Source organism: Maylandia zebra, linkage group LG8 (genome assembly GCF_041146795.1).
Source record: "Maylandia zebra isolate NMK-2024a linkage group LG8, Mzebra_GT3a, whole genome shotgun sequence".
Lineage (NCBI taxonomy): Eukaryota > Metazoa > Chordata > Actinopteri > Cichliformes > Cichlidae > Maylandia > Maylandia zebra.
Window position 1 is genome coordinate 27,036,004 of NC_135174.1, and position 25,911 is coordinate 27,061,914.

The window sequence follows — 25,911 nt, forward strand, 5'->3', positions numbered from 1 at the left end:
GGGTAATGTAAGTTACTGGAAAGTAATCTAAAGGAATTATCACAGCTTGCGGGTCTGATTTGAGTAAACCCGTTACACAACCTTTTTCCCTCAGAGTGATGGAGGCAGATGGTCTTCATGGATTTAAGATTTTTCCAGACAGTCCTGAGGACAACCCAAACACTTATTGAAGGGTAAACTCTGGTCTAAATGCACTGACACAGTCAGCGCTGAAATATTTCAGCAATCTAATGTTGTTCCATTATTTTTCCTCTGCTTTGAAAAGCAGACCACAGCCTCTGTTGGCGTCTGCTGTGACTGCCATGGTCAAAGACGTGATTACATAAGGTACAAAATGTTTTCCTGCAAGAGTCTAAACATAAACAAATATGGAGGAACTCTGACAAAATTCAATTGTGATGCCAAAACAGGCCAGTAAATACGCCAGTCAGTTACAAATAATGTGGTGAATAACATGTGTTCACTTCACGTATAGAAAGTGAGGACAGTGGCTGGAAAATAGTGGCTGCAGCTATAGTTGATTTAAGGACCACATACGTCATTTTTCATATTTAGGCAAAGCATTAAGCGCAGTGTTATTTTTCTTAATCATTCTCTTTATTTTATTTTAAAATTTAATTTCTATCTAGAAAAAACAAACAAACATTCTTTCTGTTTTCAGTTCTACTCGTCATATTTTTGTTACATATATTAAAATGAACATATGTGGACCAAATGTTCAGGCTTCACAATGGTCTAATATTTACTTTTCTGAATGATCAGTACAGTTCAAAAACGCTCAGTGCTGCCCCTCAGTAAACTTCCAGAAGTCTGCTAATCATAAAACAGAGGACTTTTAAGGAGGGGGGTCTTAAAGAGACAAGAGCTGAAAGGTCTTGTTTAAGAAGGATGATGAGCTAAAAGACTACAAAAATGGATCGTATAAGATAAATATACAAAAGGTCATGCAAAGCTACTGTGGAGTCCCAGAACTGAAACATAAAGAAATTAGTGTAATATGCAAGAAACTGTATACCTCTACTATTTTTACAGAATCAAATTCATAGTGTCTTTCCACATTACTTTTATCTACAGAATATATGTGTAAAAATGTGCTTTTACTTCCTTTTTAAGCTTTGCATGCTGACAAAAATCTATACCTTATTATTGGTGGATAAGCAACTTGTGAAACTGATGTAAATCAAAGTGTTTTGGAAGAAAAAAATTGGAAATTGTGTATTTTCTGTATAGAAAATACAGAAAATATAATTCCAAGGTTTCTTGGAATTATCTTAATTTATTATGGAAATATTTCTTAATTAATCTGGATGCCTGAAGTTAGCATCATGTTTTTTAAAGTATGGAAAGAATGATTATACGGCCAATCAGTAAAAGTTATCCCCCAGCTTAATATTAAAATCATCTTTTATCTGAGATAAAAACCTGTAACTTCAAATATTTGTCTTACACCATTTCTTTATTTGAACTGTATTTATTTGGAATGCTTGGAAAGAAAAGGGAAAGTCCCTGAGCCTGTGAAGCAGCTCCTTCAGGCCGGTGCCCACATGGTAGGGAAGGGTCTTGTGGCAGCACCTGGCTCACAGAGAACTCCTACCACAGGATAATAACCAAATCATCTTAACCCACACAGCTAGTGCCAGCTGTTGCACTGGGCACAATTCCAGAAAGGCAAAACAGAGAGGCGGAGAGGAAAAAGAAAGAAAGCACTTGTCTTGCCAACACATCATGGCCCCAGCATGAATTCGAACGTCAATAATTCCACTGCTGGTTTTTCGACTCAGTGTAAAAGTTGGCACTCAGTGTGTGATACCGAGGGGCCACAGGGAGGGCAGTGAAAGAGGAGTGACACAAGGGTGCACTGTTTAGTCTGGCAGGTCTCAGCTGCTTTATGAGCCAACACTCGACCTTTGTGAGCCCACCGCATCCATCTGTTACTGTAGCTACTGTCCAGTCTGGAAGCCCCTCTCACAAATGGATAAAAACAAAAAAATCAATTTATAACTTTCCTTTTGTAGACTCGTAAAATTACACCTTTCTACCTTCATTAAAACTTTATTATAGTTACAGTCAGTAACATATTCAAACCTGAAAATGTGTCCTTATTGCTGCGCTATTCTGTCAAGTTTTTTTTACTTAATTTACTCTGACCACAGTTGTTATCCAGATATATCCAGTTACGAAATGCATGCTTAAGCTCTACTGCAACTTCCAATGAAAATGAAAATCCAGAGAATGATAATGGAGTTAAGTGCAGCAGTGCTATCAGGAGCCTGTTTGCTTTGTGTAAGATACCAGTAGCACGTTGTTCTGGACTGAGTGGTGTAGCTTGAATACAAGTTCACAGTTACTGATGTGTTACTGAAGATCTTGCCACTCCTGCATCTCACTTTTATTAGGAGGCTGATATAAAAAGTGCTAAAAATGAATGGAGAAAGGTTATTTAAAGAGCATCAGATGAGAATTTATTGTAACTATATTTGGATTGAAATATATTTTTTATTTTTACAACTCATAGAAAATTATTGATTCTTCAGAATTTAATTGAGTTTGAAATATGTAAGCAAAATAAAAAGCAGTGAAAGGGGAGGATTTTTAGAAATATTTGACTTAACTAACGTATATGTGCTCACTCCTTTATATAATATTGGCAAAACATCTACAACAAAGCTAGATATAGTGACTGTAAAGACTATTGACTGTCTGAGCCTGATTGGCAGAGGGTAATTTAATTAACTTTAAGCCATTTAAAACAACTTCAAGTTCTAATTTGACCTGTCCCCATGACCCACAGTCCGTATATCAGCCTGCTGCTTCTTAAAGGACCTAATCAATTCACACAAAACTGATCTATGTTAATAAAATGATCAAAGACCTTTTTATACACGTAAAATACACAAATGCATAAATCCTAATTTAAACAACTATATATTGTAAAAATAACATATTCACAGAATAACAAAGTATTTAGGGAGGTTATACTGAAAACTGTACAAAGGCTTACAAAGAAAACAATGATCCACGCACATTTGAACTTATATGAACAAAAGTATGCTGCTGTTGATAATATGGAAAATAATAATGTTTAATGTTACAGACTGACTCGATATATTTGATATTTGGGCAAATATACTAATAATATAGTATTGTACTAACATAACATGTATCATATGTCATAACATAGGTCCACAAGTATGTGGACAGCTAAGCATTTTGCCCATATCCCTTCAACGCCTAGTGTACCATATGTGATACATGAGGTTTTTTGGAGTTTTTGAGCCTCCAACATCATCTGTGTGTTTTTTTGACTCCTGAAAAAATCGAAATATATTACACAATACATTTTTAAGCATTTTTTTTTATCCCAGATGTAGCAAATATGAAATGTAATGCAATTATTTTTTTAAGCACATTTGTCAGATGGTTCAGTAAAATCTTCATCTTAAAAATGGCTTTTTAAAATTTCTTAGTTGAGGATTTAAAGAGATATTTGTGTAACAGCTTCTGTTTTTCTGGTTTCAGCCTTTTTAACAGGTGTTGAACCTCCTGCGACTATTTGCTCTGATTTAACAACAGTAAGGTCCAGGGGTATGTCAGATGGTGTTTAAAATTCTTCTTTTTTCTGAAATTGTCTTGAAAATATCTATAATTTTTTAAACTGCTTATCCAGTTTGGGGTCATATCCATGGGGTCTATCCATCTGTCATGGCTAACACACAGGAGGTGGTTTATCTAGGCTCGCATTAATAGGGTGAGTTTAGAATCACCAATTCTTGTCTTTGGACTGTGGGGGGAAGAAAGACAGAAAGACCCCAGCTGGTAGATTCAAACTCAGGACCTTCTTTCTATGAGGCTGCAAAAGATCAAATGATGTCCTCAGTAGTGATTGGATACTGTGCAGATGTTACTGGCCTGGAAGTGGTCACACGTGGACGCACAACTGGCAACTGCCCTTCCACGAGCCTGGTCCTCCATGCTTGATGAAAGGGAGTTTTTTGATTGTTGGAGTTTTTCTGTATTATTGTAGGATCATTACCTTAACCTCCTAGGACCTGGTGTCCACATATGTGGACATCACATTTTGGGTTATTTACACCAAAATACTCAATTTTGCTCTACAAGGGCCTGATATCCACTTACGAGGACATTATAGGCTACTGCTACTGTTCAAAATTTTAAACAAATATGCTCATATGTGGCTCTCATGTTTCTTAAAAACAAAAATAAGGTAAAAAAATAAAATAAAATCTGGTAATTCTTTGTTTTTACATTCATCGGGCCCCAATATGTCCAAATATCAAAGAGGAATTAAAAATGCATGCCGTGGAAGAGTTCGGGTCTTAGGAGGTTAAAATATAAAGCACCTTGAGGCAACTGTTTGACAGTTGAATTGCCAAAGATTAAAAAAAAGGATCCTATGATTTTTTTTGCAGTTACAGTTACTATTTACCAGTCAGTTAGTTTGACTGAGACATTTTAAAACCTTCAAATTCCTTTTAAAATGTCCTTATTTGTGTGTGTAGATAGCTGTCTATATAACTGTGCAGGGCTGTTTCTGCATAAACAGAAGAACTGAGAGCAAAACATCCGTCTTTGCACCTCTTTGTTTACACCCTAGATGAAAGCAAATGGGCTGGAGGCTGCTGCGCGCAGACAGGTTGCATTTCATGACATGCAGTCATCGCCGCTCCACAGCGCCCCGCTCCGGCCTGCGCCTGCACTGCGACGAGAAGCCGTGCGCGCCCGGTGAGCGACTGCCGCTGAAGAGACGAGACCGCTGTCTGCACTCAGGTAAGAAAACCCAGACATATTTGTTTTATTTAACCGATCCGGTGTGGCTGCAATCACACCGAAACATCAGGAGAGCGGGCGACGTGCGGCTCAAACCCCGCGTCGTAATTCTGCGTCGGCATTCGGCCTGTCACTTGATATTTTATTTGCATGAGGTGGGAGAGGTTGGGCCTGTGCGCGTTTTACGTATAGAAATTTCGTGCACTTGAACACGAGGCGTATTTTTTTCTCTTATATCTCATGACAGCACAGATTCTCCTGCAGCAGCTTCATTTTGCGTGTTTTCGGGGCTCACGCTTTTCATTGTGCGCGATCTGCTCCTCCATCGACCTACAATAAACAGAGAAACGTGTTTTTGTTGCAGCCATCATCGCACCAGCCCTGGAGGTGCAGTCACCTCCCTACAAACACGATACATTCAGCGTTTTTCTTCCTCCTCAAGAGGAAAAAAAATGTCTCCATCATCCTCCGGAGCAGGTCCTGTTTTCGTTACTGCCACTCTGCTGCTGGCGCGCAGTAACGAGACTAATCCTCCAGAGTATTTATAATCTCATTAATAAAGAATCCCATGGGGGCAACAAAGCGGTGTTATTTCTCTAAGATTTACTGTAATTTAATAACACTTGTGTTCTTTGTGTCGTCGGCTTTGAGTGTGAATTTATGGCTGTATGCACCCCCCTCCCCTCCCGTTATTCTGGATCTTTCGCTTCTTTCTTGCATCTGAGGCCTAAATGCTTTCCAGACCAGCTGCCTCACAAACCAGCTCCTTTGATTTTAATATGTGAGATTCTGACATGTAAATAGACGCAAAAACGAGAAGCCCCTGGTGTATTTAATTGATTTCCCTGCGTCTCTGTATTGTTTCGAGAGCGGATAGTGTTGGAAATCGGGATGAAGCAGTGCTTGTGCGCAAATGCCAAGCCCATTTTTTTTCGCCTTTTTTTCATATTATAAACAGAGGAGAGCGCCCATGTCTCCGTGTGCTGTCACACGGCCAGTGCAGTGAACCAGGCTGCTTATCTGACACATATGGGCTCTTGGGTAATCCTCCCAGGGTCAGCGGACGCGATCTGACCCACAGTAGGTGCATGAAAGCCTTTTAACGCGAACCCTTTATGCCCGCCACATGAACAATATGTCATTTTTTCCTCTTTGGTTTGGTGGAGGGATGTTGGAGTGAGAATCTCTCGTCTCATTCCACGGACACACCTCTCTCCCACCCTCACTGGTTCTCACTCATTGCATCGATTTCTGTAACAATTACAGTGAAGAGGAGCGGGCATGTTGTAGTCAGTAACCGCAGCTGGGAGCCATTCCAACTGATGCGCAGAAAGCAGTGAAACACATCTCAGTGCCATCTTTTTGTTTTTTTGATAAACTCAGACATCCTTCTGCAAGTTTCTGCAGCACTTGGGCACGACTGGAGAGACACGCTGGTATGTGCACAGGGAGGTCTGAGAGGGGCTCCTCCCCCCAAAAAACACTGCTGGACATGTTCAGATCAGCCTTGAGGCATCTATCCTCTAAAACCTTTAGACTGTAGCTGATTCTCTGCTTTCGATTTGGGCATCCAAACCTGTCTAGTTGGATTAGCAGCACAACAAAGCTGGCAACTGAGTGCACACATCTCCAGCCAGGGGTCCCAGGTCCACTTCTTACTGTATGCATAATTAATTGAATACTGGCAATATGAAGCACAATTTCAACTGCAGACAAGCCAGACGACGGTGCAGAGTTGTTGAAAACTGTCAATAAAAATAGGAAAGTTTCATATTTCCATTATAGCAGAACTTAAAAGACATTGTCAGTGTGTTGTTATATTTGAAAAATCACTGTGCAGCATATTTGGTACGATTGCTTTTATGCATGTAGATGAAATAATGTTTGATATCAGTTAAGTTGCCACCTGGTTTGTCAGGGACCAGAAATATGTTGGGTCCAGATTTTAGCTTTGAGATATGTGATTATAAGCTTGATAATTCTACATGATATATTTTTGGGAAGGTTATTTTTACATACTGACGCATGTACACTGGCTGTATTTTGGGTTTCTGGAGCACAGCACACAAAGTTTGTGAGCATCAAAATCAACATAGAAGAAGTCGAGACATCCCTACTTTTAGTCGCTTAACATGTCAAGCTTTTTACTCTGGAACATGTATTACTCTGACATTTTTCCACAAAAAAGACCAGCTTGCCCAGCCTGTGTCTCACCATAGTTGTGGTTTCTTGTTTTCACCAAAGAGACATTTCTGCTCCAGACCACTCAGATGTTTTCATTTAAGTAGCTGTTTGAGGAACAAAGAAGTAAAATCATCCGAGGCTTCGTAAGACAGGGAACTATATGCAGATTTGTTCAGAAGCACTCACTCATCAATCATCCGACCACCCCTGAGACTTATTCTGTGATCCTTTACATTCTGATTTTGACTGTATTTTTACCTGTTATGATGTATTTTTACATTGCTCTATTAGCAGTTTATAAGTGAAAAAAGGTGTGGTTAAAAAGCCAAAGGTCTCAAACTGACCCAACCTCCTTTTTGGGAATCATCAGCGGCGATGAGACCAAACAGCGTCTAAGCCTGAAAGCGATGCATCAGGTCAGGAGTGTAGCTAGGAGCAGTCCTATCATTTAACAAAGAATGAGGTCGTACAGGATTATTACAGTCCCAAGCATTAGACACGTCATCACTTGGCTAGAAAACATCAAGCCTGAACTGTCAAGTCAGAATTGGATGTCCACCTAAAACAGTAGCAGCAGTGCATAAGGAGAAGATCCCGAAGGGGAGATTGGCTAAATGCGGTTTGAGTCCAGAACTTTATGATGGCACTTTTACTTTTAAAGCCTTTTCCTTCTACACACGACACTTGTTCTGGTATGCGGGTGTGTATGCTGTACAAACGGAGCAAATCCAAAAGAACTGGCGACGAAGCTGAAAGAAAACCTAAAGAACTGAAAACGCAGACGTGTGTAATGTAGTTAAAGATGCAGGCTGATGTGAGCAGTGCAGCTCTTTTGAAATAAATCAATCACTCTCCTTAATGTGACTGCTGACTCCATCATGGCCTCAAGCGTCGGGCATTATGAAATGAGTCCGCACTGAAGTGCTCCATTTAGCAAAGACTGACAGCCTGTTGGCCCCTGTCGGCTCGAGTCCAAAGGCGACCGCATCCAGCCGGCCGGCTTCAGTTTGGACGGACCCGCCTGCAGAGCTTAGGCTGGCAGAATAAACAGCACCACAGCAATTAAGTCTCCAGAGTGGAGCTTTTCTAAAAGTTACTCAGATTTATTTGGCTTCAGAGCTCAAACAGGCAGCTGAGCTACTGATTTAAGGAAATATTCTTTTAAGTTACTTTATTATTTTTAAAAAGGCTCAAACTCCTCAAAAATGTCCGTGTGCTGCTCTTTCCCTGTTTTAAATTATTTGAACATTGCAAGAAGTTTGAGCATGTCATCAAGAGAGTTTGAAAGTTGTAACCCACATTTATATACCACTCTTGATTTAAAAGATATCTTTTTGATATCACTTTATGCATTGATTCTAGTTTACTGAACACATAAAGGACAAGATAAACCTCACAGTTTCACAAAACAAGCCTTTTTCTGGATGCGTTGCCTCATTAAATAGAAGAAGAAATGCCACAGCGGGATTTCAGCTGCATTCTTGTACACACTTAATTGGCACCATGCTGACTGAGGACTGGCTCATTGCATTGGGAAACCTGTGTGTGTGTGTTCATTGTGAACATACAGCAGCAGCTGGAGTCCCTGATTATTTAACAGTCTGCGCCGTGCAAACATGAGAAGAATTCCTCATATCTTGAATTCCATAATGCAACATTGTGGCCTCAGAAATGTCGCGGTTTGTCTTTTACTTCTTTGGAACCTAGAAGTACAAGTCTGGCATTGATTATGTGCCAGTTATTTGAATGTGAACTGAAAGGAGGATGCGTGTGAAGATAGCAGAGCAGGGCGTGGCTGAAATCCTGAAGGTGAAATATTGCAAACATTAGCTGCTTATAGATGCGGGACGTCGGGGTGGTGCCGTGTGCAGACCGGCCCTGCAAGATGTTTCCCCTCCAGCGCTTAGATGGAGGGGAAAATGGAAACGGGCTCCACCTTCAGCTCCTCCGCTGCAGGGCCGGGCCCACATTAGGAAGGTAGAGTCAGAGTGTGCTGGCTGCCGGAGGCTGGGCCAGAGCACAGAGAGAGGGAGAGAGCGAGTGGTGAGCAAAGTAGGTCAGAGATACAGAGGCAATCAAGCATGAGAGCAGCATCCTCGTCTCTCAGCTGAGCTACACGCAGGGCTGGTGAGGCGGCAGGCCCGTACACGGCATCAGACGAATGCCTTTGTTTCTCAGTGTGAGCCATTTTACCTCTAAAACTGTCACACACTCAATGAATTGGTCAATAACATTAGATTGGTTGAGAGTTGTTGGGATTTGTCGAGTATAAATGCTAAATATAATCTGGTTTCAGCTTCTCAGATGTGAAGTTGCTGCTTGTTTTTACTTTTATGTCAGTGTAAATGAAATATCTTTGTTTTTGCACACTAAAAACAGAAAATCTGCCCAGGTTTCTTCTGTAATACATAGCAGCTGAGACCATGACTCGATCAATCCGTAGATAAAATTTAATTAATCTGTAAAAATGCTAAGGACTGAACTGGATTTGTCTTATTATGGTTTCAAAATAAGCCTTAGACTGTATATAAAAGATGGACATAGCCTGGTTTGTGAAGTTCTGTTATGAAGACCATATTTGGACAAGAAGATGGAGTGCTAATATAAAAGCTAACGCTGGCAAACGCTGCTCAAAAGCTGTATCTGTGCATCATACTGAAAGAGATAGTGTTAATTAGTGCAAAGTAACATACAAAAAGAGAAGAAAGTCATTAAAACTGGAGCAAAGACTTCTGATAAGTCCACTAAAACAGTGGTCCCCAACCCCCGGGCCTCGGACCGGTACCGGTCCGTGAGTCGTTTGGTACCGGGCCGCGAGAGTTGAGGCTCAGGTGTGAAATATATGGATTTCAGGGTTTTTATCGGTTTTCAGCGTTATTTTGTCATCGTTTTTATCGTTTACTCGGGTTTCCTGGGTCTTTTCACGTGTGTTATGAATAAATCTTCTTTTTTTCGGTACCGGTACAAGTCTTATTTTGTTGTATTTATCCGCGACACCTTAAAGGCCGGTCTGTGAAAATATTGTCGGGCATAAACCGGTCCGTGGCGCAAAAAAGGTTGGGGACCGCTGCACTAAAATGCTCCAGAAAGCACAAACACAGTTAAGAGGCACAGCTCAGTTACTCAAATTAGCAGAGATGATCCGTAATGGGCAGCTAAGGACCCGTGCTGGCACTCATCCACTTATACAGACAGTAACCCTCATTATTATTTGTCAATAAAGGATAATTAGCAACTAAAACCTTTTATATTTTTCTGTTTTTTGGGCCGGCTTTAAGAATAATGCAATTTCATAATTTTCATTATTCAAGTGTCCCCAGATTGCTGCATATTTGTAATTCTACATGTTCAGATTATAAAGGAAGCTGCACAAACTGTTTGTAAAGTCAAATCTGAGTCCACTTAACTCTGGATCATTATGACTTGCAGGTTTGGAGTTCTTCTAGTAGCCAACTTTATATCAGAAATAAACATTTGCAGCCTGTTACAGATATAACAGCTGACAGGGTAACCTTTTTATAACTCGTCTCTCTGGATTCTGCAGTTATGGGCGTGGTTTCTTTGATTGGCAGGTGTCCTCACCACTCGATTGTGTTTAAGCTGTTGGTGCTGCTAAAGTGTTTAATGGGAAATAATACATGGCACAGCACATCTAAGTAGTTTGTGTTTCACTTTTGATTAATGAAATTCTTCAGTTTTACTGTTTGGTTAGTTGGAAGCACTTAACAGATACCTGTGTCTACTGCTAGCTGCTGACTTAGCACTCCATTAACATTTAAATATGGTCCCTTCTTGGCCCTAAAAGCCAACATGACAGTGGCCAAAGTGCGGCTGCAGCTTTATATACAATTTATGGTTAATCTTTATGAGCAACATATCAGGAATTCTGCAGGGATTCAAACTTATCTTAATTGTCGCACTAGGGGAAACAGCAGAAACACAGGAAATAAAGTGCATCTTGCTCTAAATTTGAGCTAAATGCACACACACACACACACACACACACACACACACACACACACACACACACACACACACACACCTAATTTCAGACTGCTTGTCTCACTGAGTGCTCAGAGCTCTTGGAGCTGTGTCAACATCCCTGTTGACCGAGCTCCTTGCAGAGGCACGGTCTGTGCCAAGATCACATTTTCACACGCCCCTGAGAGGAACAAGCTGCATCAGCAGCCCTCTGAGGCTTTTCCCCCTCATGAAGCTGCGACAAAGACTGCTGTCACGTTCCCTTTCTGCAGCAGGTGAAATGTGTGTGTGTGTTTTTGTCCCAGTTCAAATCATTAAGGAGGTGCTGGTCCCGTCTAAAGTGTTTCTGTTGTAAAGTTTGCAGAGGACCGAAATTAGTGAAATGCTCTTGGGAAGGAGAGTTTACAGGACTGCTTCCGCCCGAGCATTTCTGATAACGGGTTTAAGATCGCCTCTATTTTTAAAATTAGATGTGGTGAATCTGTTATGTATTTGAGCTATAGATTCTTTATTTTGGCCTTACTGTCTCAGGCAGAGGATATGATTCACACTAACGTACAGTGCTCGTGTACACATGATTATCTGAAGGATCTGCTCCTTATCAGACTCGAGTTTGTTTGCTCTCCAACCGTCTGAGTTCCCGGATGCAGAGTGAACGACCTCTCGGAGGGATTGTCTTTGCTGGCACGAGTGCTGCCTTCTCCTTGTTGTTTGGATTCTGTCATGTGTAACGCTACAATGAAGGGTTTTGTTGGGGAACTGTGTGTGAGGACCGGGAGAGTGCACTATTCATTAGAGCTCCTATGGGATACACACTTATATAATGTATTAGGACCTCCTCCTATGTTAATGAGTTTTTTTGTCAGAATAAAACTGCTTTTAATCCATGTAGTTGTTGTTTAATCCATGTAGTTGTTGTTTAATCCATGTAGTTGTTGTTATCATTAAAGTACAAATAAACAGGCTGGCGCTTTTCTATTCAATTTGACTACTCAAAGTAGCTGTAGCTGAGAAACCAGCTTATCCACTGTACAGCTGAGTGAAATGGCAACAACTTGGCTAATGTTGACATGAAAAATTAAGGTGTGCTTCTCCAGACAGTGTGCGAGTCTGTGTTTAATGCTGAGACAGGTGGAGTCCTGTGATTGGCCCATTAGAGTTTGCCCTCTTTGGATTGGGCCTTTGGATGGCTCCAGCTGACATCCACCTTTTCTCGCTCCTGGCAGTGAGCTACAACAGTTTAAGTAGCCCTTCACTGTTAAACTGTAAACACCAAGCATACTGTGTGTACATCACACACATTAGTGACTCTTTTTGTTGAACCATCTCTCCTGTTTTTGTCCTATAACAAGGTTTATCCTAGTCATTCGGTAATGAACATAACAGCTACGTCGTGGGTGTATAAATGACTTATCTGGGTATCTCAGCTCCACATGGCCGAGTTTTTAATAACTTAAAGAAAGCCCAAGCTTCTTCAGTTCTAAGAGCAAATGTGGAGAGTCCCAGATTTTAAGCCCTATGGGAGTGTCCCCAAGAGGGTCATGGACCCCGTATTGATCCTCTGTCTAATCACATGAGCCAAGGAGTGAAAACTGGTGTGGGTGAACCTGTGTGAAACCTAGCCCCACTCTATCATGTGATTTACTAAGGTCAAATGGCCCAGGATTGACCTCAGTAAATTGTGACCTGTGCCAATATCTATCAGGCTTTGACGAACTCACAGCAGGTGATTGGATGAATTCTCTGTGTAATTGAACTATGAGGAGAATCGAGCTTCTTTGTGAAAACGAGCCTCTCTGTGGTGCTTAAGCCTGATCTTGTTTCCACCTTGTCCCTTTTCTGTCATCTGTGCTGAATGTGGAGCGCTGTTTAAACACCCAAGGTCAGGAGACATGAAGGTACACAGAGGGAAGGTCGCATAGCTGGGCTGAGCGTGCCTTTAGGGTGGGTTTTATAGGGTGGGTAACTATAGCAACAGTTCAGGCGCTGCTGCTCTTAAGACGACGTTTGCATCAGGTGGCGTCACAGGAATTCGTGAGATTTGTTTTCAGTAAAAGCAGAGAGTTCAGGTGTTTCCGTATGCGGCTGGCATGCTCCTGAACAACTCTTGGGTGATGTGTTTAGATGAGGAGGAGGCCCAGCAGCAGATCCAGGACATAGAGACACTCTGTCTCTCAGCTAACTTACATCTGTGGGCAGAACCTCCCAGAAAGAAGTGGGGGAGGTGGTTAGTGTGAGCGAGGTCTGGACATTTCGGTAGCATCGAGCTAAAGTAAGGGCAGCAGAAGATGGAGCAGGTTTTTCTTTTTTAATAAGCGTTCATGAGGTTATTACGATTTTATAAGCTGCTCATAGTATTTTCATGTATAAATCTTAATCTGTAAAGTAACGAGTAACTGTATCGGCTGAATAAATGCAGTAACAGAGAAAAGCCCAGAAGGATAAAGCATTAAATGGGCCAAACTTTCACTTTCATTCTTGAGGAAATCCACTTTCCCTCGCTGAGTTAGAAGCAGCAGTTTTTGCACTTGCTGTTTTATTTCCGTGACTACTTTGACAATTTTATGTGCTACTATAATAGCCGCTTTAAGCTGTATTGTACATCTCAGAGATTAAAGTGTCATGTTTATGTGCCAAAGTAGACATGAGGGCGAAACCGAAGGCCAGAAGCTGCCAAATCTGCATCACCAAACAAACTCGGGGCATGCAGTTTGGATGCACAGACTGATTACGGCATAAGCTGTCCACACTGTCCGCGTGTGTGTGTTTGTGTCAGAGGAGAGGGAAAAAATATGATTCAAGCTGAAAAGCGCTGATGTAACCAGAGGCTCGGGTTTAATCTGACATGTAATCCTCTTTTTATGAGATTGGACGCAATTCACATCTCGGCGGTTGAAGGAGCGTCAGTGTTGTGTTGTACAGTGGGGAGCGTTTGCATCCTGATGACCTGCCTGCCACGGCTGAGACGTGGCTGCACTTGTTGTTGCAGTTAGTCAGTGGGTGTTTAGGAAGTGCAGCCCTGTCACAGCGAGGACAGCGTGCACATGGGCAGAGGGCACTATTTTTGTCTGTGAGGCTGTAACCTGAAGCGCTGACCCCACGTCAGGATGTATAAATAACAAGGTTTTCACAGGCACAGTGTCTGTTTACATTCTGTGGTGACGGGCTTGTTCTGCAGGCCGGAAGACAAAGTGTCTGTTAAGTGCGCCATCATTACAGCCATTTTCTTGCTTGTCAGCTACTTTCAGCTGACATGTGTAACGTGACACACCCTGGACCTTCAGTACTTCATTAATTTGCTTTTTTCTTCCTGCAGCCCGACCCGCGACTGGCAATGGAGTACGTGAACAACGCGAACAGCTACAGTTCTGGAGACACCATGAGCAGCTCCTTAGCCAACATGACCATCAAGGATCAGCACCACCAGGAGAACGGAGTCAAAATGAAAGGTCAGACATTAGAAATACAGTCTGGAAGCAAAATAGGACCCAACACACAAATGCAAACTCACTAAAAATGACAAGAAAGTGTCTTTAATGAGATCTTTTTCCAGCTTCAGCTCAACTTGTGAATCCTCTGAGCTCCACTGGTGGGTCTGAAATCAGTCTGATGACAGAGAGCTGTGAGATGTTGCTGCACTTTGGTTGGCAGATGATTTGGATTAAACAATGAGCAGCTTTCTTTTCTTCTGTCTGCAAACCATTATTTCTCACAGCACGAGTAGAGATGATGCTATTTTTGTGCTGTTAGACCTACGCATGTTCAGTTTCCAAGGATACAAAAGATTATCTGATGGTGCACGTCCAAAGAATCTGTCAATTCCACGCTTCTCATTGATCGTAGCTAGCCGCCCCTCTAGTAGAGGGAAGACAGGAAATTACATGACCCCACTCTTCATCAGTATAAAAGCATAGAGCGGGTTTATGCAATCAGGGGGATCCAACGTGATACAACACCTCTGGAAACTCTTGGAAAAGTATTATTTTTAAGGAAAAAATTGAGACAACGGCAACTTTTTTGTATAAATGTGGTTTTTGTAGTATGAGGAAAAACTGTGCAAGTGAGCCATCGCGTTGGTTTTGGTTTAATATCCGGGATCAGCTCGTGTGAGGGCTTTATATGTTCAGCTCAGACTGTAGGAACAGGAGAGGCCTATCGATGATCTATCACCTCCTTTTTATCACTTACTTTTATTACCACAAATAATTAACTGTAAAAACTTAGCTAAGTTGAACTTTAAGTAAAAATCAGTGTAATATGAATCATTTTAATATCATTCCATATTTTCCCTCCGTTGTCCACCTACACTGAGGCTCACAGTCGAGTGTCCAGTGCTGGTGTGTACCACACGTTCTCTGACAGCCCGTTCTCACTCCCGAGGCGTAACATGCCGACGTTTTGTCACGACGTTTTGACCTTCGGCGTTCTTATGGTACGCGGCAGGTTATGGCCGAAATCCAGTGCAATGACGCTCCCACAGTAATAGACGTTCCAGCCCTGTATTCCAGCCCTAAACCTAACCTTTTTCCTGACCTTAACCAGGACTTTAATGATGTTAAATAGCGTGTTTCTAAGCGATTTGAAGAAAAAGAGCGAACATGTGTAGATTGAGTCCATACGGTTCTCATATTTAGGAACGTGGTGGGTAGCCGAAAACGTAATATGTTGACGATTTGTCACCTAGCGTAAAATGTTACGCTTTTGGAGTGAGAACGTGTTGTCTCTGAATATACCCGAAGACTTATATATTATTAGTCTGATGAAAACTGACCTACAGAAGTACAAACTCATTTTGTACACCAGCAACAAAAATCCGTCTGATTATGAAATGTGAAAAATGCTAAATTCATACTTGTTGTCAACCGCTCTTCATCTGCAGTTAAGCTCTAAAGGTTTGTGAGGTGCCCACAACAATAAAACCTCTGAGGTATTATCTTCCTTGTGTTAATAACAGCTTCCTGAAAAGGGATCAACGATGGACGTAGCCACCATGATCCCACCCGGTAATAAAACTGACTGATTGATCACTGCGTCACTGCTAACACTGAGGCTAAATGTTACATGTGGATAAATAGGAGGAGAGCCGTTAGCAGGCTGTAATCAAACTCTATGATCACATCACATAGACTGAGCTAGCTGCTAATTATAGCGAACTGTAAAAATGTCTCTGAAATTACAGCATGTTTGAGTGGAAGTTATGTAAAATGTTTTAATATTTAAATATAAATGAAACTTTGTGCTAAAGAATAAACAGCTTTGCTCTTTTGTGCAATAAACACTTTTATTATTAAGTTTCTTACCTATTTAGCATTTATAAGCATATAAAAGCCTGGAGTAAATGATTTGTCGTTTTCCTTTGTAGCACTGATGGAAAGAGGCTGTTATGTAAACAGATTATGACATCTTAATTAAACACAGTTGCCAAATTGTAAAATCCAGTTTGTCTTCATTAGAGGATTTAAATGCTTTATATTAATTATTACATTAAACTACAATTTAATGTGTTTTAACAACGTATGAAATGCATGTATTAGCTGTGTGTGGGGCTCACAGGTAAAGGGTTTCTAATTAAAGCTTTAATCCTAGAATAGACATCAAAGAATGTCAAAGAGAAGAATTTAAAAGTAGAGTTAAACCAAATTTCACTGTCGTCTGGGTGGAGGCCGAGCTCCTGAGTTTCTACAGAGCTTTGTTTTAATCTCTTACATAATGGATAGAAGACATGCTCGACTGCAGCTGCACTGTGCTCTGTAATCCGGGCATCTGGGTCAGACCCCTGAGAAAGAGCCCCGTCTCCATCCAGCTCCACTGTTCGCTCGCAATTCAGTCCATAAACAATCGGGCCTTTAACGCAGCACAGAAAGCATTTTCAGAAAGCTCCATTTGATGCCTGAAACGTAAACGAAGAGCAGATAAATGGCTAAAGATGCATCGTGTTTGCTTCACTGTGTTTGGACAGATTTATTCGTCACAGAGCGAATAATCAGTGTCAGACCTCTCAGCAATGTGTTCTCCCCTTTTTTTCTAATCTACCCAAATCAACCACATGGCTAATTAGTACGTAGCCTAGCTTTCCCCAGTTTACAGCCCTCACTAGTGCATTCGTTCTCCCCGTTTCCATTTCCCATCATCTTATGTGCTAACAGGAAGCAGCGCACAGAGTCAGGTCCATCTGCAGGGGTAAACAACACATGTATCAGCAGTGAAACACAAAGTGAGTATCCCTTTAAGCAGCAGATGTGGTGTGTGGAAAGTGACGTATTTGTAAAGTGAGATTAGTTCGTTTAGGATATTTAGAGCTTTTAGCCATCTGATGCTTTAGAGGTGCTTTGCTTAGTTCTTTGGAGTGATGCATACAAAATTGGAGCTTTCAAAACTGTATCTATTGATCTGCAAGGAAGTGCGATACAAACAAGAGATAATTTAGTGTTTTAATTTTGTTTTCAACTGTAATCTCATAGTTATGGGTTTAAAATGTCATAATTAAGAGAGTTAGAGACTTTCCTGATCTAATGCCTCATAAATATTATTGTAATAACAATTCTAAAATTAGATAATTAAGAGATTATAAACAGAGTTTCATAATTAATCCCATAATGTTGATTTATTACAGAATTACAGAATTACACCGTCCGAGTCCATAACGGGACAGATTTTAACATTTTGGCGTTGTCATCAAAGACGTGGTACGCCTCCAGGCGTTTTTTGGTTGCCTTGGTGACACATCCCCACTGTGTCTGGATGCTGCAGACATGAAACAACCTTCCCGTTAAAATTTGTTAGTGTCAAAATCTGAAAAACATAATTATCTAATTAAATTATCTAATTAATTTAAGATAGTCTGATATCCTGTAAGTGGTGTACAGCAAAACAAGGGCACCAAATACGACCTAAACTGACTGCCAGACTTTTATTTATTATAAATAATTCATTAATAAAACACAAACATTTTAGGCTATTGTTTTTATCTACTCTCCCAACACTGCTGATACTTGTGACTAACAAAATGGGGTAAACGTCTAGGCTGTCTGGATTTTTGGTGATTTGCTGAAGTCTTTACATGAAGCAGATTGTATGTGAGGATGACCTGATGAACACACAACAGTATAATCCAGGAAATATATGTCTAGTTTTCTAAACCGGACCTTAACATAATCCAAATCTGCCATGTAGCCCTCAGTCAAGCTGAGGCTGGCGATGCTGTCTGAATGCATCGTTCCAGAAATAGTCTTCCTTTTTGGAAAATCGAGGCAGTAGCTCTGCTGTAGTTCAGTATTTATTGTTTTAAGGTGAGTAGACTGTGAATAAATGTGTTACCTCCTTAAACAGAGCCGACTGAAGACTTTTCATGGTTCTGGGTTTAAATGTCAGACTGCCGCTGATGCCTTTTAACCATTTTGAATTCTGCTTCACAGTTGACCTCTAAGCAGCGTGTGTGGTTGGTTTTTTCCAAGTTTCTGTCACGATTACCTCGGCTTTGACCTCCAGTTTACCTTTGATTTGCAGAGGATGAAGCAGCACTCAGTGAGAATGGGGTGAATTCTGTGTCTGAGCTCTCTCAGCCAGACAGCAGCCACTGTGATGACGAGGCGCAGCCCGGTACGCCCGCCTGCACTTCTGACATGAAGCCTGAGCTGCAGCTTAACCCGTGTTTTAGCTCTTATTTAGCATGGTTCAGTTTGTGTGCAAATCATCACTTGATTTATCTTCTTCATTTAGAGCTCTATTGAGAGAAACGCTCGTCTTGGTTTGCTGGTTTTCTTTTGCTCCCTAACTCTAAACTTTTATGATTCAAGTTTGAGTTTTCTTGCTAAAACCTTTTGATTTGCCTGATTCTACAGCGAGTTGTGTTGTTACCACACAGAGTGCAATAAGAGCCAGCGAACATGAACAGATCAGTGACTAACATGGAAAACAATGCCCCTCTGTGCCTGTACGATGTGGCCACAGTAGCGTCACTCCAGCCCGGGTCGAGCAGGCTTTGATCATAAATACTGAGACTGACAGCTTTTTCAAAGCGAAGCGAGGTGGGAAGTCATCGGGCTGAAAAACCTCCTTGATCTCTTTAACAGCTTCTGAAGCTGCTGACGTGTGGTAGTAAACACAACATTAGCCTGAGCTGTGTGAACCTGATGAAGTGTCAGATTAGACTTTAACAATTCCTGTTGATGTTTGACTGAGATCCATTTATCCAACAGCAGAGGCGCCTGCAGAGAAAGCAGGAGCTGAAGATACAGAGAGCACCGTGAGCAAAGACGAGGGGCAACTCGGTACGCCTCCAGACGCTGAGCTGCTGCCTCTTTTCTGCTGCTCGTGCTTCCTTTTGTTTCCCCAGCATCGTTAAAAGAATAGCAGGACATTTTGAGAAATACACTTACTCGATGAGATGTGCAGCTACAGCTGTTAGTTTAGCTTAGCTTAGCATGAGACTCCACTTGTTTACGTGGGTTATGTATGTAGTGGAAGCAGGAGGCCCCCTGACAAGTCCTGTAACACTCAGTTATTTATTAAAAGAAGGTTTTCTCATGTGAACTACAATTCAATTCAGTTTTATTTATATAGCACCAAATCACAACAACAGTTGCCTCAAGGTGCTTTATATTGTAAGGTAGACCCTAAAATAATACATACAGAGACCCCCTATGACAAGCACTTTGGTGACAGTGGGAAGGAAAAACTCCCTTTTAACAGGAAGAAACCTCCGGCTGAACCAGGCTCAGGGAGGGGCGGGGCCATCTGCCGGTTGAGACTACAGAAGAGGTCGACTTCATTCACATTTGAAATGCTCACAAAATTTGAGGTTGAGTGCATGCAGGAGACCAAAGTTGGTATCCCATTTTGGGAAGAGGAAGAAAAAGGAAAATTCCATCGGAAATAGATACCAAATTGAAAATTCGGGGAGTTCTAATGAATTTATTAGTGGACTGACCTTCTGTCTCCACAGATATGCATTAAGAGACACGGCAGTAAAGCAAAGTTAAAATTATATGATTTTGCACCTATAACTATCATGTCAGCTAGTTGTCTCTGTTACCCATTATAACATAGCTCATTATATGCTAAGCTGGTTGACTGTAGCTAATATTGTCTTTATTTTGCGTGTACAGACGTGAGAACAGTGTTAGTGTTTCAGCACGTTCTTCCCAGACCATTAAACACTCTGGTTATTCTCAGAAATTCCTCCAATGTTGTTAAGATTGTTGCAAGCTTCACTTTTTTCTGTGGATTTTGTTGTTCATATCCATTTTCTTTCGCTTTCACACATTGTTTGGTTAGTTGGTTAGTTTTAGGCACAAAAACTACTTGGTGAGGTTTAGAGAAGGGTAATGATTTTGGTTAAAAGTCGCCCTGCTCAACCTTGCACGCTGTAAAATGACATAAAAGCTGATGGTGAGTCGTCACTGATGCCAGAGGAACCTTTATGACTTCTTATTCTTAGATAACTCTCACAGAAGAAAGTTGATAAGTGTATTTTTCAAAGTGACCAAAGCTTCCTGCTGCTGCTCTGTATGTTTGTGCGTTTCTTTCAGTATCTTCACTGAAAAACAGAGTTTCTGGGTTTCTGTTTTGGCTTTGCTTTTTTCTTCCAATGCTTACTTTCAGACGGTTATATATGCGGCCCCTTCCAGAACTGCAACATGATCGTAAGAAGGCTCGAGAGGCAAACATGTCCCCCTTTTTTTAAACAAAAAGATGGTTACATCCTGGCTATTTCAGAATGAAAGGAACGTCCAGACCACAGGCAGATTTAAGAGTCCTGTGATCTGTTAAACAGATGCACGGTTGCGGGGAAAGCCAGGGTAATGTTTAAAACAGCTCAAGTACCACACAGAGCAGCGTTCAGTGTGGTACTGCTGCACGAGGCAAGAAAATAAAAGCCTGCTTATCCATCTTTATGATTTTGAATGATGTCTTTATCTAACCTGTATTTGCTGTGGGCTTTCTGCTTTGACTGAAGACATGCTGTATGCAAGCTTTTATTGATTCGTTTGCACCGGGTGGGTGTATTAATCACACACGAGTGACAGAGAGCCATTACTGACTGAGCTCTCTATCTTTTCCATCTGTCTCATTATGTTCCATCAGCAGCAGGAGCGTCTTCAACAGGTAGGCTGTTGTATGTTTTATTGATTGCACGTAGACAGTATTTATTTACTGCAGGAGATAGATATGAATGAGCCTAGGTGCAATGAAAGCAACCTCAGAGAGGAAGCAGCTGATCACTCTGTTGTGTTTTAGTATGTTCCATATAGTGTTAAATTAAATGGATCCTCTATTCTCTACAGTTGTTGTCAGAAGTTTACAGACACGCATGAATATTGTGGTAATTTTGGGCTTTTAATGATTTCTTCAAACTGTTTTTTCTCCAGGGTTCAATGATTGTGCAACATACATCTTTGTTGACTTTAAAAAACAAAAACAAATAAAGTTTTTTTGATTTTCTCTAAGCCACACATGGTCAAAATGATAGGTTCACTCCCACTAATATCAGTTTAAATGTCCCTTAGCAAGTTGCAACTCGGCCGGATGTTTTTTGTATCCATCAACAAGCCTGTTGGCATAATTCTGTCTGGACATTTGCCCGCTGTTCATGGCAGAATCAGTGGAATTAATTTAAAGTGGTTGGTTTCCTGGCACATACTCGACTTTTAATCGTAATCCACAAATTTTCAAATCAAAGCGTAGAGGTCGGTGCTTTGGGGAGGCCATTAGTTTATACATGTATAGTCTTTATTGTAGGGTTTTTACCTTACAGTATAAATCACCTTGAGACAGCCTTGTTTGTGATTTGGTGCTATATAAATACAATTGAATTGAATAGTCCTTCTTCTTCATTATTCCATCCACTTTGTTTGATGGCACCACCACCATGACAGACCTGACCCACATCACTCACCTGTGCTCCAAACATCATGGTGACCAAACAATCAGGCTTTTCTCCAGAAGGCATTTGGCTTGTCCGTAAAGGGGAAGTCTCAAATTTCAGTCAAGCTTGAAGGTGTTGGTGTTGGAGCATTGGGTTTTGGATTTTTGGAGGGCTTTCTTGTTTTGGCATCTTCTCAATCCCTGAAGATGTAAACCTTGCTTCACTGTGATCAGCCATGCTGGTGTTCAGGCAGTTTCATGGTAGGCTTGAGCCTTGGTGGTTGTTCCTGAACATCCTAACCAGTTTACTCTCATCTGACGATGACAGTTTGGGTCTTCCTCAGCAAAGCAGTGACAGAATAACTTTTACTTTCATGCAGTTGTTCAAACTGCTGATCTTAAAACTGCAGTTTTTTTTAGAAATGGCTCCAAGAACCTTTCTAACTTCCAAATGCTGCAAAGAAGAACTACCAGCTCTAATCAATCACAGTCACTAATGAGAAGTTAATAGACCTCTGCTTTGTCAAGTTAGAACCTTCAACACCATTAATTCAAAGATTTAAGTGGATGTATGTATATATCTGAGCCTGTGTCTACAATTTCATATTTTTAATATATTCAAACTCGTGTTACCCAAGTCCTTAAACATGTATGTTGTACAATCATTCCACCTCTGGAAAAAAAACAGTTCAAGGACATAATTATAAGGCTGAAATCACCACAGCATCCATGTCTGCATATGTAAACCTCTGACCACAGTTTCTGATTTTCCTGCTACTATATTAAAGAGTCTGGAGTGTTCCACCTGAATTCAGATGTAATCAGTCACTTCAGTTTATTTAAATGGTAAAACACGCACATCTTTAAAATTTCTGCATCAGTTTCCTTTAATGATGCGTTTATGGATTAAAGGTTAAATACACCACCTTCTCCTCTCGGCTGATTCCTGTAAGGGTCGGCAGATCATCCGCCTCCATCTAAACATTACACCAAGCATCATTTAAAAGTTCAAAACAACAAACTTGCGCAATATGTAAATATAATAATTTAGCACAAGTTATTATTTTTTCATTATTTTATTTTTAGAGTATTTCTATAGTTTTAAAACGGCACTAACCCTCACCCATTACGGTAACAATAAGAAACAATAAAGCACTTTTTTATAATTATTATTCAGTCTTTACATTTTTTTCTGTTTTCTATTTTGTTTTGTTTTTAGATTTGAGCATCTGCAGTTTTCAATTCGAGATTCCTGGAATTGAACATTATTTTCAGTTTAAAGGGAAAATGTGTTATAATGAATAGTTTTTCTGATATTGACCGTTTGACCAGATACTGTAAACGTAGTCCTGACACGTCGGTGTACATGGATAGCCTCCGTATTGTATCAAAGTCGAAGGAATTTATGACGTTTTTGGCTAATTCAGCTGAAGAACTGATGACCTCGTGCCACGGCAAGGTGTCCAAATTTGCAAATGTTTCTTCTAGGCTCAGAGTATTCATCACGAAACTTGCACACAGTGATCGCCTAGTGCGTCTTCCCTCAAACTGTCCTCGGGCTCAAGGTCACTGTGAAGGTTGACCGACTGGTGGAGGCAGAAATAAATATTTATTCCTTTCTTCACAACCGTGGCTCAGTGTGTTGGATGCAGTGCAGCCAACTAAAGAAAAATCAAACTGGAAAAAGAAAAATGACAAATCTTCAACTTAAACATGATCCTGTAAATGAAACTGAATAGAAACAGCTCTGCACTGGGCTAAACCTGCTTTAACAACGGTCCCTGATAATAAAGACTCTGTGGTCCGCTCTGCATCATGACCTGGCATCCCTGAATCCAGTGGCTCATACTACTACTTAAAATAACAATTAAATACAAATCAAATAAGTTAATGGATAATTCTATATGTTTAAGGAAAAATAAATTTATTGATTAATAATACATGTATTTAACTACATAACTGTTTAAGGTTTTTATCATTTAATGTCAGAATGTGGAAATTTGCTTCTTTGTGTGATCATTTAATTATTCGTTTTTGCATAACTGTACGATATTAATGTCCAAATTCATTCTTGTGAAACACTCCAGACTCGTGTGTGTACTTAGAGGTCCGTTGTGGGGTGGGATACGTTATTTTTGCACTGCTAGAGTCGGCTCAGAAAGGCTTTACATCACATTTTAATCACGTATTCTGTAACAGCATAAATCACTGGTCTGTGTGTTGTGTTCACTGGAATGCATCATCTCTCCGTCTGACACCCAACTGTGATGCATTATTTTTTATTTTGTTTTCATGTGAACTCACACTTTTCCACCTTTAATCACTTCTGGGTTTGTTGTGTTGCATCATCACCGCTCACAGCTCTCTGAGTGTCTGGTGTTTGTTCTGGGTAATCAAACAGTCTTTTATTTTCCTTCATCACTTCTCCACTTTCTTTTTTTTTTTTGTTTCATTGGGGAGATGGATAACAAGTGCTGCTGTGAATGTCACCATTAATCTGCTTTCCAAACAAATTAGCGAGGCCTGGTTCTGGAGTCCGTGGTGAGTTTGGATTTGCAGAGTCCGATCTGCACGGAGACGCTGGGAAGGGCGTTGACTTCATGGGAGCTTCCTGCTCTCTGGACCCAGGAAGCAAAGCAGTGGGAGAGTGTGGGAAGAGGCTAAGTGAGTCTTCGTGGGTCTCTGAAGACCTCAGCTGCGGGGCAGAGATTAAACGGGACATGGAGGCCAGCAGGGGGAGCCCTGAGTGGGCAGGAGCTGCAGATCCTCAGAGGGCCATCAGTCTCGACGCCTCCGAGTGCCTCAGTGAAATGAGCAACCTCTCTGGAATGTCTTTAGTCCGCAGCACGGCTTTGGAGGACTTGACATCCATTGGGGACAGAAACTTGTGTGTTCCTCAGGGCGAGGAGCTCATTTCTGAAGAAACAAACGATGGACTGACTGCTGAAGGAGCAGCTCCGAAGCCCCTCGGTGACTCCGGAAGCAAAAATATCACGTCAGAAACACCCCGGGCTCCTCATACGCAAAGTGCGCTCCAGTCTAGCTCCGATTCTCATTGTGAAGACCTTTCCAAGAAGCAGCGCCTTTTTAACAAATTGCCATCTGACACGGCAGCTGAAAACAGCGGTGACTCATCGTTACATACAGCCAGCTATTCAAAGCCTGACATTTCTAATGACTCAGAGATGAGGAGCGGTGTGGCTCAGACCACCGGCACCGCCAAGCTCCAGAAAACGCCCCCCCAAAGCACCCGAGCCAGAAAGTCTTTGGTGCCGGTCGCTGTTTTCAAAGGTCTGTGTGCTGTCATGTTCACCAGTTCAGAACCAGTCCTCTTCAGTTCACTCCTTCCACTCCTTTGATTTCCAACGCAGCTTCTGCTCTGTGTTATGCAGCACTCTCCCTCCGAAGTGTTTCTATGGACGTTAACTTTGACCCGAGGAGAAGCTTGTCGTCCTCCCTCCCCCCACTTTAGCTTTTTTCTTTCATCTCTCCATCTCTGCTCACTTTGCTGGTTATGCAGCCCTAAAAAAAAGCCACCTTTTTGTTTTATGTGTTTTCTTGCATGCTGCATACCCAACATCACTCATTTCACTTTCCATGAGAATGCATTCTGGCACGCTCATGGAAGCAAAAGTCTTAACTTATTGCACTTGGGTGGATATGAAAATATAATATAGATATTAAGCTTTTAAAAAAAGGTGCCAAAAGCTAAAGTTTGCTTCTATTTCTTTTCTATAGCTCAAGGAGTGATGGATAACGGAGATAAGGTACGTCACCAACGGCATTTTTTAGGTTCAGTCGCTCATTTCTTTATGCCTTTTAGTTGTTGTGAAATATTCTGGTTTATTAAAACCTTTGGTTTTATTTTCTTTAGTTAACAAACACGACGTATTATTACCCATGTCTATCACATATATTCAACATTTAACTGAACTCCTTCCAGCGACAGTGTTGAGCTCTCAGTAATTACTGTTTTATTATCAGACTAAGAAAATACTGCAGTTTAGCTCAAACTGGAGCACAAACACTGCAAACTATAATATTTATATATTATATAATCCCATCAAAATGCTGCAAAAGCACCAATATCAA

At 41.1% G+C, this 25,911-nt stretch overlaps 1 protein-coding gene across 25 annotated transcripts in view; it reads left to right on the top strand.

Moving 5' to 3' along the window:
- The first annotated feature begins 4,659 nt into the window (after positions 1–4,659).
- The window catches only part of mapta (microtubule-associated protein tau a), a 36,680-nt gene continuing 15,428 nt past the window's right edge, over positions 4,660–25,911 (top strand). For 7 of the 25 annotated variants that reach the window (XM_076887724.1, XM_076887730.1, XM_076887728.1 and 4 more), the window contains exons 1-6: positions 4,660–4,788; positions 14,270–14,402; positions 17,012–17,167; positions 19,152–19,223; positions 21,040–21,060; positions 25,558–25,586. In XM_076887724.1, the coding sequence (XP_076743839.1) occupies positions 14,288–14,402; positions 17,012–17,167; positions 19,152–19,223; positions 21,040–21,060; positions 25,558–25,586 (393 nt within the window). In that variant the 5' untranslated portion in view covers positions 4,660–4,788; positions 14,270–14,287. Of the gene's footprint in view, positions 4,789–13,899; positions 14,156–14,269; positions 14,403–17,011; positions 17,168–18,459; positions 18,553–19,151; positions 19,224–21,039; positions 21,061–25,557; positions 25,587–25,911 lie in introns of those variants that run through there. The other 18 variants (XM_076887726.1, XM_076887732.1, XM_012923191.4 and 15 more) reach the window with 12 other exon arrangements.